At 43.7% G+C, this 13,143-nt stretch overlaps 1 protein-coding gene across 1 annotated transcript; it reads right to left on the reverse strand.

Annotated features, from left to right (window-relative positions):
• Positions 1 to 1,555: 1,555 nt before the first annotated feature.
• LOC134173540 (alcohol dehydrogenase class-3) lies at positions 1,556 to 8,507 on the reverse strand. Its single transcript, XM_062637652.1, has 8 exons — positions 8,358 to 8,507; positions 7,295 to 7,436; positions 6,626 to 6,713; positions 5,591 to 5,810; positions 4,811 to 5,071; positions 3,875 to 4,010; positions 2,826 to 2,964; positions 1,556 to 1,849 (listed from the first exon to the last, which is right to left on the reverse strand). The coding sequence occupies exons 4-8, from the start codon at positions 5,786 to 5,788 to the stop codon at positions 1,825 to 1,827; spliced, it is 759 nt and encodes a 252-aa protein (XP_062493636.1). The 5' UTR covers positions 5,789 to 5,810; positions 6,626 to 6,713; positions 7,295 to 7,436; positions 8,358 to 8,507; the 3' UTR covers positions 1,556 to 1,824.
• Between the last annotated feature and the right edge of the window lie 4,636 nt (positions 8,508 to 13,143).

Genomic DNA, 13,143 nt, shown 5'->3' on the forward strand with positions numbered 1-13,143 from the left:
CACTAAATGTCTTTTGCTGTTACTTTGGTATGACAAGACTAGCTTTCCACTCTTAAGATGTAGATTCTCTAAGTAATAATGTAATGCAGACAACATGATTATATGTTCTTGATCTAGTCTGCACAGCCTAGAGGAACAACTGTTACAGCATAAATACTTTCAATCTGTTAGATCCAGTTGGGGCTAGTTTTGTTAAGATGTTGAGCTAATATTCTGTTGATACCATCTTATAGAATACTCTCAGTGGAACAGCTTGACAGCAAGTTTCTACTAATCTGTCTAATGTTTAGCCAGCATTTCTGAGCTATAAGGTACTGCCACTTCACTGCTGTGGTGGAAGGCTCACGTTCCTGGTACAAACTCACTTTTTATTTCTTCTGGTTGCTCAAAATTGAGTTCTTATGGCATTCACAGGAGTCAATGCTGTTGTTTACCCTGCCTGAAATGAAGTTAGAAAAGCAGCTCCCTCAACTATTTTTAGAATGCTCTAGGGATACCTTGCTAATGATAAATGGGAAAGATGTAATTGTCCCAGTTGTACAGCAGTGACTTGAGTAAGGTAGTTGTTAGTGTTGAGAGGGAATTTCTTCTAGTAAGACCTTCGTTTGCATTCAGGGTTTCCTGGAGGAGTTGTTTTGACAAGGCTCCCTGAAAATATGAAACTTCTCTCTTAAGCAGTGTCCTTGGGTCATTGAAAAGCACTGACTTTTGCTGTTACAACTTCAACTGGGTAGCCTTTCTGCCTCTGCAGTCTGTTTTCTGCTATTCCTCTGTGTTTTTAAGGAAGTTTTATCTGGTTAGATCACTTCAACTATAGTTAAGGAGAAAATCTGCAACTCCAACATTAAGATTTAAACCTTCCTCCTCCAAAAAAACCCAACCAAATTAATTTCACAAACCCCTGAAGCCTTTATGAAATGATGCTCTTCACTGTTGTTCCCCTGCATCCGTCAAGAGCAGACTGTTGCTCTAATAGTAACATTCCATGCTTGACTAAATAGAGGTAACAATCCCACACTGTTTATCAGTGTTGGCTGCAAAGGCTGCTTCAACTGTGCCAGTACATTTAAGGAAATGGCAAAACTGCCACTGAATGAAGTCTTAGAGGACACCACTAAGGCAAGTGACTAGAGTAGTCTGGGCCATCACCTTTACAACAGGCCTACCTACAGGTACTGTAATAAGGCAGAATAGGGACTTCCCAAGTGAACCTGGGTACAGCTGGACACTTAGGTCATACATCCAACCACATTCTGCTGTACAGCTGGCTTCAAGGTAGAGCTGGGTGGAACATCACTGGGAGTCCTAGAGCAGCCTCAGAAGCCTGACAACTGTCAGGAGTTCTTCCCACTCTCTCAGTACAGTTTCAGCACATCAGTGCTGCTTCTCAACCCAGCTGTGATTAGCAGACTGCCTAGAGTAATGAATCACACATCATTTCCTACTGATGCTGAAGAATGCTCTGTCATGTACACACTGTAAAGTCATTAGAGGAAAACAGTCAAGACACAGCAATCATAGTCACAGTCTTACTGCTCAATAATTACAACATTGCTTAGAAATAAGCTTTTATTAAGTAGATTAATGGAGTTAGGAACTATTGAATTTGCAGAACAAGTTCCACAACCAGTGCTAATTATATAACACTATTCAGTGATTACTGATTGTTTTTGTTATTTAACGTTTAGAATGCTCACCCTAAAATACATCATCTTTCTAGTCCCAGTGAGTTTTCATTTACTTGGTTCTGTGATTCTATCAGAAGTTCCATTATAAAAGGAGAGTTACCATGTTGCTGGTCAACTGGAAGGTCCACCTTTGGTTCTAAAGCTTTAGAACAGTTCGAATGCTTAAAATGCAAAAAGAAAAGGAAAAAAGAGTTACCAGTAAGTCCGCTTTTTCCCCTTTCTTCCCTCCCTTTCATTGCTGAGACATACTTTAACTTAACTTTGTCTCTTTCAAGAATGAAGTTATGCTTATGCCTATAATATTTAATAAAAATCCTGGTTAAAAATGGGTTGGTAATGCTTGTTATCTTTGGGTTTGTTTTTTTTTTTTTTATAGTCTCTCCCCCAGTAAGATGCACTCAAAGTGGAAGCTTTTTCAAACTATGAGTGTCAGTTTTCAGGAACATTAATATTTACAGGCATTCCCTCTTCTGGCTGCTTGGAGAATTTTAAATAACTTCCATTATTAGTTTCATAGGACATGCTCAGGTAGGAAATAAAAGCAGTTTGTAACTGGCAAAGGGGATCAACTCTTGGGTGAAATTTGCACAGATGCAGTGTTTCCAATTGTAAAAAGTACAAATGCAGTTACTGTTAACTGACATTCAAAATAGGAATACATTGAGGTAAAGAACATAGTTACTATTTCAGCAGCATATTAACAGATCATTCCAAGAGATTGACTGTGCTGGTAATCTATCCCAAGTAGTTTGAAATACACTGAAATCTACTATTTAACTAAAATAGATAATACCTTAATGACTTGTACAAATGTATGAATGTGAACTCCCCTTCAGTCTCCTGAGGAAGAATATTTTAGCAGTGTTGGAAGCCCAAGACAGACTTGTCCCCATCATCAGCTTTACATTCCTGTGTAATTCCCTTATAAATTGTTGCTTCCTTTTTACTCTATGCCTGTGTTTTGCACATGCCTAAAACCTCAGAGAAAGTGTATTTGTTTATCTCTGAATGAATGTGTGTGGTATATATCAGCCTTTATCCTCCCTGTTTAAAACAGGATACTGAGCAGGGAACCTGTATTTTGACAGTGTCTCATCAAGAAATGTCTTCTGCACCTTTCAGTATTAGGAACATTACCTCTTTCCTGCATGCATCAGCTCAAAAGCCTCATTAATTCTGTCAAAAGGTAGGGTGTGAGTCACAAATTCATCAACCTTGATCTTTTTGGACATGTAGTCAGTCACCAGTTTTGGCACACTGTCTACGCTCTTCCAGCCTGAAAGACACAAAGCACACGATTGTGTTTTGCCTTTCCACCCACCTCAGAAAAAACAGAAGGAAAAAAAAATACAATCTCACACAGGCGCTTGTGTGATATATATGAAAAGGAACTAAGATCAGTGATATGTTTGTACCTCCTGCTCTAGGCAGGCATTAAGGAAAGCAAGACAAGAGCTAGGTCAGGCAAGAGCACATATTATTCAGACACCTAAGTGCACTAACTTTTCACTAGGTATTTCTGCATTCAACGTAACAGTGGCCCTGAAAAAAAGCCCTAGGAAAGCATGCACGAGGCATCTCTGTCAGCACCTCTATGTATCTTTATAACCCAATTAAGTATTGTATTACTTGGAGAAAGAGTAGTGTAATAATACCATCAAGTTTGGATATTTCCACAATCTTCAGCAACTACTGAATCCCCGAGCAATCAGTAGCTCTGAAAGTGGCAGTGTGGTTTTGGTCTGACAGCAGAAAATGTGGATCAAGCATTTGCTGCTTTTTTACTTTAAAGCTCTTTATAGCACATTCCCAGGTTAGCCCTACAATCTGCTTAGTGATTAAGCAACACAAACATGTTTATGTGAGTTCTCATCTTCCCAAAGACTAGGTCCTTTCACTGGACCAAACTGAATCAAACCTTCTTTGGGTGATAAAACAATCTACAGTGCTCCTTTAGTACTAAATAGCATATAGCTATAGCTCTCCTCAGAACACGTGAGATATTACACTGTGTTTATTTGTAGCCTATCTGTAGGAATATCAGCTTTCAAAAGTCTTAATATTGGAAGTCAACACAGCATTTACAAATAGCCTATCAGCTGCACTTTTCTTGCAAAGGCAAGGCGGTGTGTTCTTCCTAGCTTTAACCCATAATAAATCATTCCCATACCAAAAAAGAAAGTTACCTCCAAAGGCAGTTCCTTTCCATGTCCGCCCAGTTACAAGCTGGAATGGCCGTGTGGAGATCTCCTGACCAGCGGCAGCTACTCCAACAATCACACTGACTCCCCAGCCTTTGTGGCAGGCTTCCAAGGCAGCCCTCTTCACAGATAGGTAGGACAAAGCAGAGCATGTATTGCTGATGTTTTGCCAGTCTAGGCAACATAAGGTTGCACTTCCTTTCCCCCAGTTAATGCATTACCACACTAGCATTTAAGGAACAATAAATACACTAAAAATAGCATTAATTTTTCCATTAACTTTCCTCTTTTTACATCCCATCTGGCTTCCAAAGTCACTCTGAACTCCCACTGGGAGTTGGGATAAACTGTAATCAGAGACTGTGTAGACCATGTTACTGACAGTTAGGAATGCTGTTGGAATTTCTGAAAACTTTGCCTTACACTCCATAGTACTGCATTTCCAAAGGTTAAATTCATTATTTGAGGAACTGGGAAAATAGTCAGTGGTCCTTGAGATTTTATTGTTCATTGTACAATATATTTGTTGTGGGTTTTGTTAATTTTTCAATCTGAAAACTAAGGTTTTCAAAGAATTCCCATTAAGAAAAAAAAAAAAAGATTGTAAATTTCCCTGCCCATGGCAGAGGGGTTAGAATTAGTTGAGCTTCAGGTCACTTCCAAACCAAACCATTTTCAATGATTCTGTAAGTTGAAGTGCCATTTTCAACCTAAGAACTAGCATCTGTTTTCAATGTATAGTTAGGATTGGATCTAAAATGACCTTTTTATTCATAGCAGTTATCATTACTATTTAATAAATGAATTAGTATGGCATGTTTGCTGTAACAAGAATGCAGCTAATTTTGCTACCTAGCTGAACAACTAAGTGGCAGTTAGCTGTGCCCACCCTCTACATACTAATGTTATGCAAACACTTACCATGACTCCAACGTTACCAATGCACTCAAATGAGTAGTCAACACCACCATCAGTCATTTCCACCAGCACCTCTTGTATGGGCTTCTTCAAGTCTTCAGGGCTAATGCACTCAGTAGCTCCAAACTCTTTGGCTTTGGCATACTTATCCTTGTTAAGGTCGATGCCAATGATCCGGGAGGCTCCAGCTATTTTACAGCCCATAATAACTGCCAGCCCAACTCCTCCTAAACCAAAGACGGCACATGTAGAACCAGGTTCTACCTAGGAACAAGAAAAAAAAACATGAGTGGGGACACAGGTTAACAAGTCCATAATGAAAGAAACATGAAAGCAAATATGAGACTTCATCACTTAGATAAGGGATACTATACAGAAGTTTCATCCAAAGGCTCTTTAGGTTCGAAGCTTTTCTTTTTGCCCAAAGACTCAACTCCTACAACCTGCCTGAGACTCATACACACTCACCTACCAGCTCTGCCTCACCTTGAGCTTCAAACTATCAGACTTGCAGCAAGATTAAGATGAATTGGAAGAGTAATTTATATCTAGTTGCTATCAAAAGGGATGCAGAATCTTCTACCTGGATTTCCTCTGAAGGACATCAGGTTCTTCCGGCCTTTACGGAGAAGTTAGACATTCTTAGCTAAACTTCAACTTCACTAAAAGTTGAAAAGAATTTGGTACATCTTGTTTACAGTCCTAATCTAGTCCCTCAGCTATCTGTGTACTTTGGGTCAGATACAGTTTCAGAGAAAAGCCAGAGACAACCCCAGCCTTTACCTTGGCAGTGTTAACAGCAGCCCCATAGCCAGTGGAGATGCCACAGCCCAGGAGGCACACTTTATCGAGAGGTGCTGCAGCATCTATCTTGGCTACTGAGATATCAGCCACCACAGTATACTCGGAGAAGGTGCTAGTCCCCATGAAGTGGAAGATCTGCTTTCCTTTGCAAGTGAATCTGCTGGTACCATCAGGCATGACTCCTTTCCCTTGAGTAATTCTTGAGGCAAAGACAGTAAAGTACAAGTCAGCATTTTAAGCAGTCAATACTCCCAGCAGACAGTATCCATTAAGTAACTAAACCAGAGATGCAGTTGCACACTCTCACTGTTATTTTTCAGTCATTCCAGTAAACCCAGGAGCTCACAGAAATTAGATTCTGAACTCTTAAAACTTCATGCTGTTAATTCCTCCATGGAAGCACTGAAAGAAACTGAGTTTATCAACATGCTGACCTTGCTGGTTACCAATGCTAGCTGCCTGTGCCACAGCACCACACCCCCATGTTCACCTCCTTCAGTAAACCTCCCTTGCTTAGCACCAGCCAATTGTGTCACTGGGGGTTTTGTTTGGGTTTGGGAAGGATTTTTATTTTCCAGAATGGGAGCTGGAAATTAGCTGGGAAGCAGGTGTCAAGGAAAACAGAGCTTTCTGTATGATTCTGTAACACTTGATAGCTTTGGTGTTCAGTCACAAGAGCTTACCTCCCTAAAGTGCTTCCCTAAAGTATGGATTAAATATGGAGTCAGAGCATTTATGTTTTCAAAGCTGTGGACACAAGATAGCAGTTTCCACCTTCACATACATGAAAACAGGGAAACAGATTTATTAAAGGGCAAAAAATAAAATGCAGTCATTTTAGGGAAGAATGTAGAATAACTGACTCCTTAAAACACACTTTCCAAGTCACTAAATGATGCCTCAAGAGACTTATTCTCCAAAGATAACTCTTGTCTATTACTTTAGGTAATTAGAACAGATAGATATACATTAAACAAATACTATACTTTGTGTCAAAATAAAAAGCATACAGACCTTATCTTCTGGCACAGATTTGTTTTAGGATTCTTACAGAACTTGCACTCTCCACACTGGGGGATGTACAGAGGGATAACAGTGTCCCCTAAGGAAAGGAAAAAAAATACTCTGTGGCTAGTGATCAAGTCAAACAAGGCAACAGGAAAAAATGAAGTTACTAAGATTTCATGGCTTTTATGTGACCTTGTGTTCACTTAAAACCTTCTTCGTGTATCAAGAACTGTTTGCAGTATACAGTAGCACTGTTTATGGAGAGTGCTAGATAGAACACTTTTCTCATGTCTGAACAGATACTGAGCAGTTCATCATTACAGAACAAACAGGAAAGTTACTGTAAAACAAAACAATCACAAATCAACAGTGAGTGACATGATTAATAATTTTAAAGCCTTCGTTTGAAAAAGAACAAAAACAAAAACTCTAACTATATGCATATAATTTCAAGTAAGAAATTGGTATGGTGGGTTCTTTCAAGCATTAAACCAAGAGCACACTGAATAGAGTTGTGTTGTATCTCACAGACAAGAGAAATGTACACAGGCATACACACTAGAATAAGACAATACAACTCCTGTAATATAGCACTTCAGTGGCCCAATTTGACAGCTGACCCTCTAGTAAGGAAATACTTAAGGAAGGCAGAACAGTTGTAAGATATTTTCTTACCTGGCTTTACTTTTGTTACTCCTTCCCCAACGCTCTCTACAATTCCTGCTCCTTCGTGACCCAAGATGACAGGGAAACATCCTTCAGGATCAGCACCACTCAAAGTATAGGCATCGGTGTGACAGACAGCAGTGGCAACTACCTGCAAAGAAATAGACAACCTGAGGCCAACTTGAAAAACAGAATAGTAGCACAGATCTAAGTATTTCCCTTCGGTCAGAAATTCAGCGCAAATGTGCCAGTCTTGGCAGTGTTTGTGTTATGGCCAACATACTTTCACTCCTGCCAAGGCTCAGGAGTGCCAAGGCACTTTTTCTTACTTTGAAAAGTAAAGTCGTGATAGTACATCTTTTCTCATTTCCATCAACTAAATTCTGACATGAAATTAGCAGAAGATCAGACATCTAGTTTCCTAAAGCTAGAAATCAGTACATGGAGTCATTTCAAAGTAGGCTGGCATCTCAGATTTGAAGTTAGCCTCTCAAAGGTAAAATGACCACAAAGACCACACGGAACTCTCAGTACTGCATAAATCCAAGTCTTAAGCACCATGCAGAGACCCTTTCTACAGAGATAATTTTCACTTTAATGTGTACTTTCGGGCAGATGAGGGCTACTGGAAAGTCCTGATCAAACCAGAAACTTGGGTATGGGGAATACAGGAGACCAAATCACAGCTCAGCAGATAGTAACTTCATGGCCTGACTGAAGTAAAATCCAGCTTGTTACAGCTGCAACAGCTCACAAGCTGATGGTCTTCAAACAAGATCAAAGGTGCTCCAAGCTCAGATGTTTTGTGGCAGTTCAGTTGGTAACAACTGGAATTGATCCCCAAGATTAGCCATGATCACTAGAATGGATTGTGAAGTCACATCCATAGAAACTCAGCGATCTTCATAAACATAAGAGCTAAATACCGTAATTTCCTTCTTTGTAAAGCCAGCTGAGATGCTAGTTTACTAATGCTGTACGTTCAACATTTCTTCTGTTGGTAAACAAACTGTTCAGCTTTAATATATGGTCTCCCAAAATACACTATACAGCTAATAGTTGATATAATTACCTTGATACGAACTTCATGAGCTTTTGGTGGAGCAACCTCCACCTCCTCAAGAGACAGAGGTTTACCTGCCTCCCAAGCAACAGCAGCCTTACATTTAATAACCTAAAAGACAACAACAAGAGGACATCTGTTGTATGGTTCATTTAAAACAATTCTTGTTCAGCCAAGTGAAAAAAATGAGAGAAACAGTACTGGCTTTTGGAAGGAATCCCAGAGCTGGAACTCATAATTTCAACACAAAGGTTTAATTGCCCTACATTTGCTTTCAGGAAGACAAATAATAATAAGTAAACCAAGATCTGAAATCTGGATTTCACTCTCTTACTGAGCAAAAACTAGAACAAACCCAGGAGTGCTTAGGTGGTACTTAAATACTAAAATGGGTCAGGAGTCCTATGTCTCCTTCCTTCCGGTTTCTTGTGCTCCTCCTCACTCACAGAGCATGAGCGACTGAAAAGTACTTCGTCAGGGTAAGCGCTACTTGGCAACAACTAAAACATCAGTGTGTTATCAGCACCGTTCTCAGACTGAAGCCAAAACACAGCACTGCACCAGCTACTAAGAAGGAGAAAAGTAACTGCTACAGCTGAACCCAGGACAATGTGACACAGTAAATAACTGTGGAGTCACAGTATGGGCATTCTGCCCTGATCTCTAAACATACCAAAGATTTTGCCAGAAAACCTGAATTCAAGGCACAAAAGGAAAGAGGAGCCATCATTAGGTAAACAATTTGCAGGTTTTCAACCTATCCCTCATCCTCCCCTCATGAAGTCACTTGTTCTTGCACAAGAGACTGTATTCCTAAAGTATGAATTTCCACAAGCTTAGTTAACCACAGAATTAGAGAGAGGAGAAATGTCTCCTTATGGGATAAGTTCTGATCTTCCTAAAACTAACATATCTGGGAATATATTTTGAAATAGCAACTTATGATTCAGAAACTTTACAGAATCTGGCTTTTGAAACTGCAGTCAGCTCATACAGCCATAAAGGCTCCATGACTGTTCAGAACAGGTATTAGAAAAGCCCCATCTCCTGACCTGTCAATATTCAAAGCTTCCTGCTGTTGCTTTGCTGAAAATACTGAAGCCAATAACTGGAAAAAAGAAAAACACAACCACTTTCATAGAATCATAGAATCGTGAGGGTTGGAAAGGACCTTAAAATCATCTAGTTCCAACCCCCCTGCCGTGGGCAGGGACACCTCACACTAAACCATCTCACCCAAGGCTCTGTCCAACCTGGCCTTGAACACCGCAAGGGATGGAGCATTCACAGCTTCCCTGGGCAACCCATTCCAGTGCCTCACCACCCTTACAGTAAAGAACTTCTTCCTTATATCCAATCTAAACTTCCCGTTTAAGTTTGAGCCCATTACCCCTTGTCCTATCACTACAGTCCCTAATGAAGAGTCCCTCCCAAGCATCCCTATAGGCCCCCTAAAGCTCTTCATTTTCTCTATTAATGTATTAGCATAGGAACGCAATGGTTCAGTTGCTTGTAGCTACACGTATCAACAGCTGTCTCTGTCTCACTCAAGATGAAATCAAGCCCTCAGCAGTGACAGCAGCTCTCTTATCCGCTCAGAAACTGCTGCTCGTTTGGACCAGCCTTCAGCATCTGTTCAAGCGAGACCACGCAACCTGCTCAGACTTGGGGCACTGAACTGCTGCACAGAATTTCAAGCAGTATTCACCAGGTTCAGACTATTGTGTTTTGAAAGCAGTGACCTCGCCAGGCAATGGTTCTGAGAGCAATCAGTCTAGCTGTATTGAGAACATACTGGCACCACTGCTGCCGAGCGGCCTCAAGGATCGCCCTTGTTTGCCAAGCAGCATCATCCCAAACACGCCGCCGTTCTTTCTTCTCCCACCCAACAGTCACAGAGGAAGAAGCACGGGGTGAACATGCCCGACCGTCTCCCACCGCAGCTGCCGGAGCGCTCCTCACTGCCTCGCAGTGACCGCATGTGTGCCGGGGAGCCCGCACCTTCCCGCCCCGTGCGCAGTGATCCCATTTTCCCTTCCTTCGGGGTTACAGCCACAGCCGCCCCAGGCCCGCACGGAACCGCGCAGTTCAGTCTGCTGCGTGCTCTTCCACCACCGCCCCGACCGCACAGCTGGGACCCTCCGGGCCACGGAGCGGGAGCCCGAGCCGGCTGTAACACTCGGCGGGGAGCAGCGCCGGGATTTCTGCTCCCGACCCTGCATACACTCCCAGCAGGAGCCTCCCTCGGCTAACAACGGCACCGCGCACACCTTACGCTCGCAGGCGGGCAGTGAGAACAGGCCAGACCAACCCCCGCTCCCCCGTGCGCTCCACGCTCGCACCGCACCGTTCAGGCGGGAGCGAACGAACCAGCAACGCCCCGCGAACCTCCCCCAGCCCCGGGAAGCCGCCCGGTCACCACCGCCGCGCTCGCACGGCGCCGAGGGACGGAGGAAGGGACCCGGCTCCTTCAGTCTCGGTGTCCGGGCCCAGACGCAGCCGCGAGGCGCCTCACCCCACTCGCCATGGCGCAGGGCTGCGGCGGCCCGCCGACACGCAAGGCGAGGAGACGGGAGCCGAGGGGACGGAACGGAACGGAACAGGCGGGGAAGCCCCGTCCCACGCTGAGGCGCATGCGCGCTGCGGGGCGGTGCTGGAGCTGGGGCGGTGGTTACGGGACGCGGGCTCCTCCCGCTCTCCTCAGGTGCCCGGCGGGGACGGCGGAGCCGGAGCGCTTACAGGTGGTTAGAAGCCCGGTGCGGGCGGAGAGCACAGATTCACAGAATAGTTAGGGTTGGAAAGGACCTTAAGATCATCCAGTTCCAACCCCCTTGCCGTGGGCAGGGACACCTCACACTAACCCATGCCACCCAAGGCTCTGTCCAACCTGGCCTTGAACACCGCGAAGGATGGAGCATTCACAACTTCTTTAAGCAACCCATTCCAGCGCCTCACCACTCTCATAGAAAAGAACTTCTTCCTTATATCCAATCTAAATTAACTATGCAAGGGAAGTTCTAAAGATAAATCTGGGGGAAGGTTTATGCTGGTGCCTCCTTGCTTGCACATGACGGTGTTTTCCTCTGTGTATAAATACCTGTGTATAAATACTTTCAAACGTAATTATTTGGTCAGCTGTGAAACCAGTGATGTTTTAGGAATCGAGCACAATTTGAGGGACCCTCTCCTTATCTGCTCAATTTGCAGTCCTGCCCAGTTAGCGAGCGCTACCAAAGCGGCGGAAAAGTATCCCTCTAGCTGTGACCATCACGCTGCGGCAGGTAGGGGAGCTCAGCAATGGCCCTGGCAGGGCGTCCTGTAGAGCTGGCGGCTGAGCACAGGGCAAACCTCGGCCACGGGTGGGTGCTGCAGGCAGGTGCCTGAGCTCTGCGGAACTTCGATTGTACCCCATTGGGGAGCGCGCTGGCGGCGTGCGGAGGAAGCAGCGGCGGGGCACCACCAGGCGGCGCTGCGGGGATGGCGGAGCTCGGCACTTCCAGGCAGCTGTTAGGGTGCGAGTTACCACGGATCTGAACGTGAGCCGGCTGCAGTGTGCTTGCAGCCCAGAAAGCCAACCGTATCCTGGGCTGCATCAAAAGGAGCGTGACCAGCAGGTCGAAGGAGGTGATCCTGCCCCTCTACTCTGCTCTCGTGAGACCTCACCTGGAGTATTGTGTGCAGTTCTGGTGTCCTCAACATAAAAAGGACATGGAACTGTTGGAACAAGTCCAGAGAAGGGCCACGAGGATGATCAGGGGACTGGAGCACCTCCCGTATGAAGACAGGCTGAGGAAGTTGGGGCTGTTCAGCCTGGAGAAGAGAAGGCTGCGTGGAGGCCTCATAGCAGCCTTCCAGTATCTGAAGGGGGCCTACAAGGATGCTTTTCAGCAGGGACTGTAGTGATAGGACAAGGGGCAATGGGTTTAAACTTCAACAGGAGAAGTTCAGGTTGGATATAAGGAAGAAGTTCTTTACTGTGAGAGTGGTGAAGCACTGGAACCAGCTGCCAAAGAAGTTGTGAATGCTCCATCCCTGGTGGTGTTCAAGGCCAGGTCGGACAGAGCCTTGGGTAATATGGTCTAGTGTGAGGTGTCCCTGCCCACAACATGGGGATTGGAACAAGATGGTCTTAAGGTCTTTCCCAACCAAAACCATTGTGTGACTGTGATTCTATGATTCTACGATTCTGGTATTTGTCAAGGAAGTTCAGGCCTTAGTAGTTAACATCACAATTAGGTATGAGAGTTAATCAACATCTTTGGTGGATGCAGCAGCAGAAAAAGTAAAGAAATACCAAAACTGAAAAGATCGAGTTCAAGAACTAGGTAATGCCACTGCTATTAAATTTATGGGATTTCTCTTGGGGGGTAAGTGGAAAATGGCATCAAGACAATTACAAGCTACTAGTTGAATTAGGACTCCCCATTTCCAGACAGGAAAAAGTCACTTGCTGCTTATCAAGTAGAGCACTTTTCACATAAGTAAATATACTGCATACCTTTGTAAACTGAGGTATGGTTGCTTGTAAGATCTTGTGTCATGAATTGTATGAATTATAAATTATAAACAAACTAACAAAAAGTGGTGTCAGTAAGAACACTTGGTTGCCACAACACCAAAGGGCTCTGGTAGTATATAGGGACACCAATGGACTTGAAATCATCATGTGTTATCTACTGTGCCAAAATGACACCAATTACCAGCCTTTACTCAGGTGGATGAGCCACTTTTATTTAACCTGGAAAAGGAACATGTATAATTTTATATATGTTCGATAAATAGCAACAGTTCAAAG

This window comes from Pezoporus occidentalis, unplaced genomic scaffold, assembly GCF_034315485.1.
Source record: "Pezoporus occidentalis ecotype Australia unplaced genomic scaffold, CSIRO_AGI_Poc_V1 ctg53, whole genome shotgun sequence".
In the NCBI taxonomy this organism is placed as follows: domain Eukaryota; kingdom Metazoa; phylum Chordata; class Aves; order Psittaciformes; family Psittacidae; genus Pezoporus; species Pezoporus occidentalis.

Excerpts from the sequence above, each read along its gene's own strand:
- LOC134173540 (XM_062637652.1), bottom strand. The coding sequence starts at position 5,788 with ATGCCTGATGGTACCAGCAGATTCACTTGCAAAGGAAAGCAGATCTTC. Across the intron at positions 5,072-5,590 it reads CTGCTGTTAACACTGCCAAG|GTAGAACCTGGTTCTACATG; the intron begins GTAAAGGCTGGG and ends TCTTGTTCCTAG. Across the intron at positions 4,011-4,810 it reads TTGGTAACGTTGGAGTCATG|AGGGCTGCCTTGGAAGCCTG; the intron begins GTAAGTGTTTGC and ends CTATCTGTGAAG.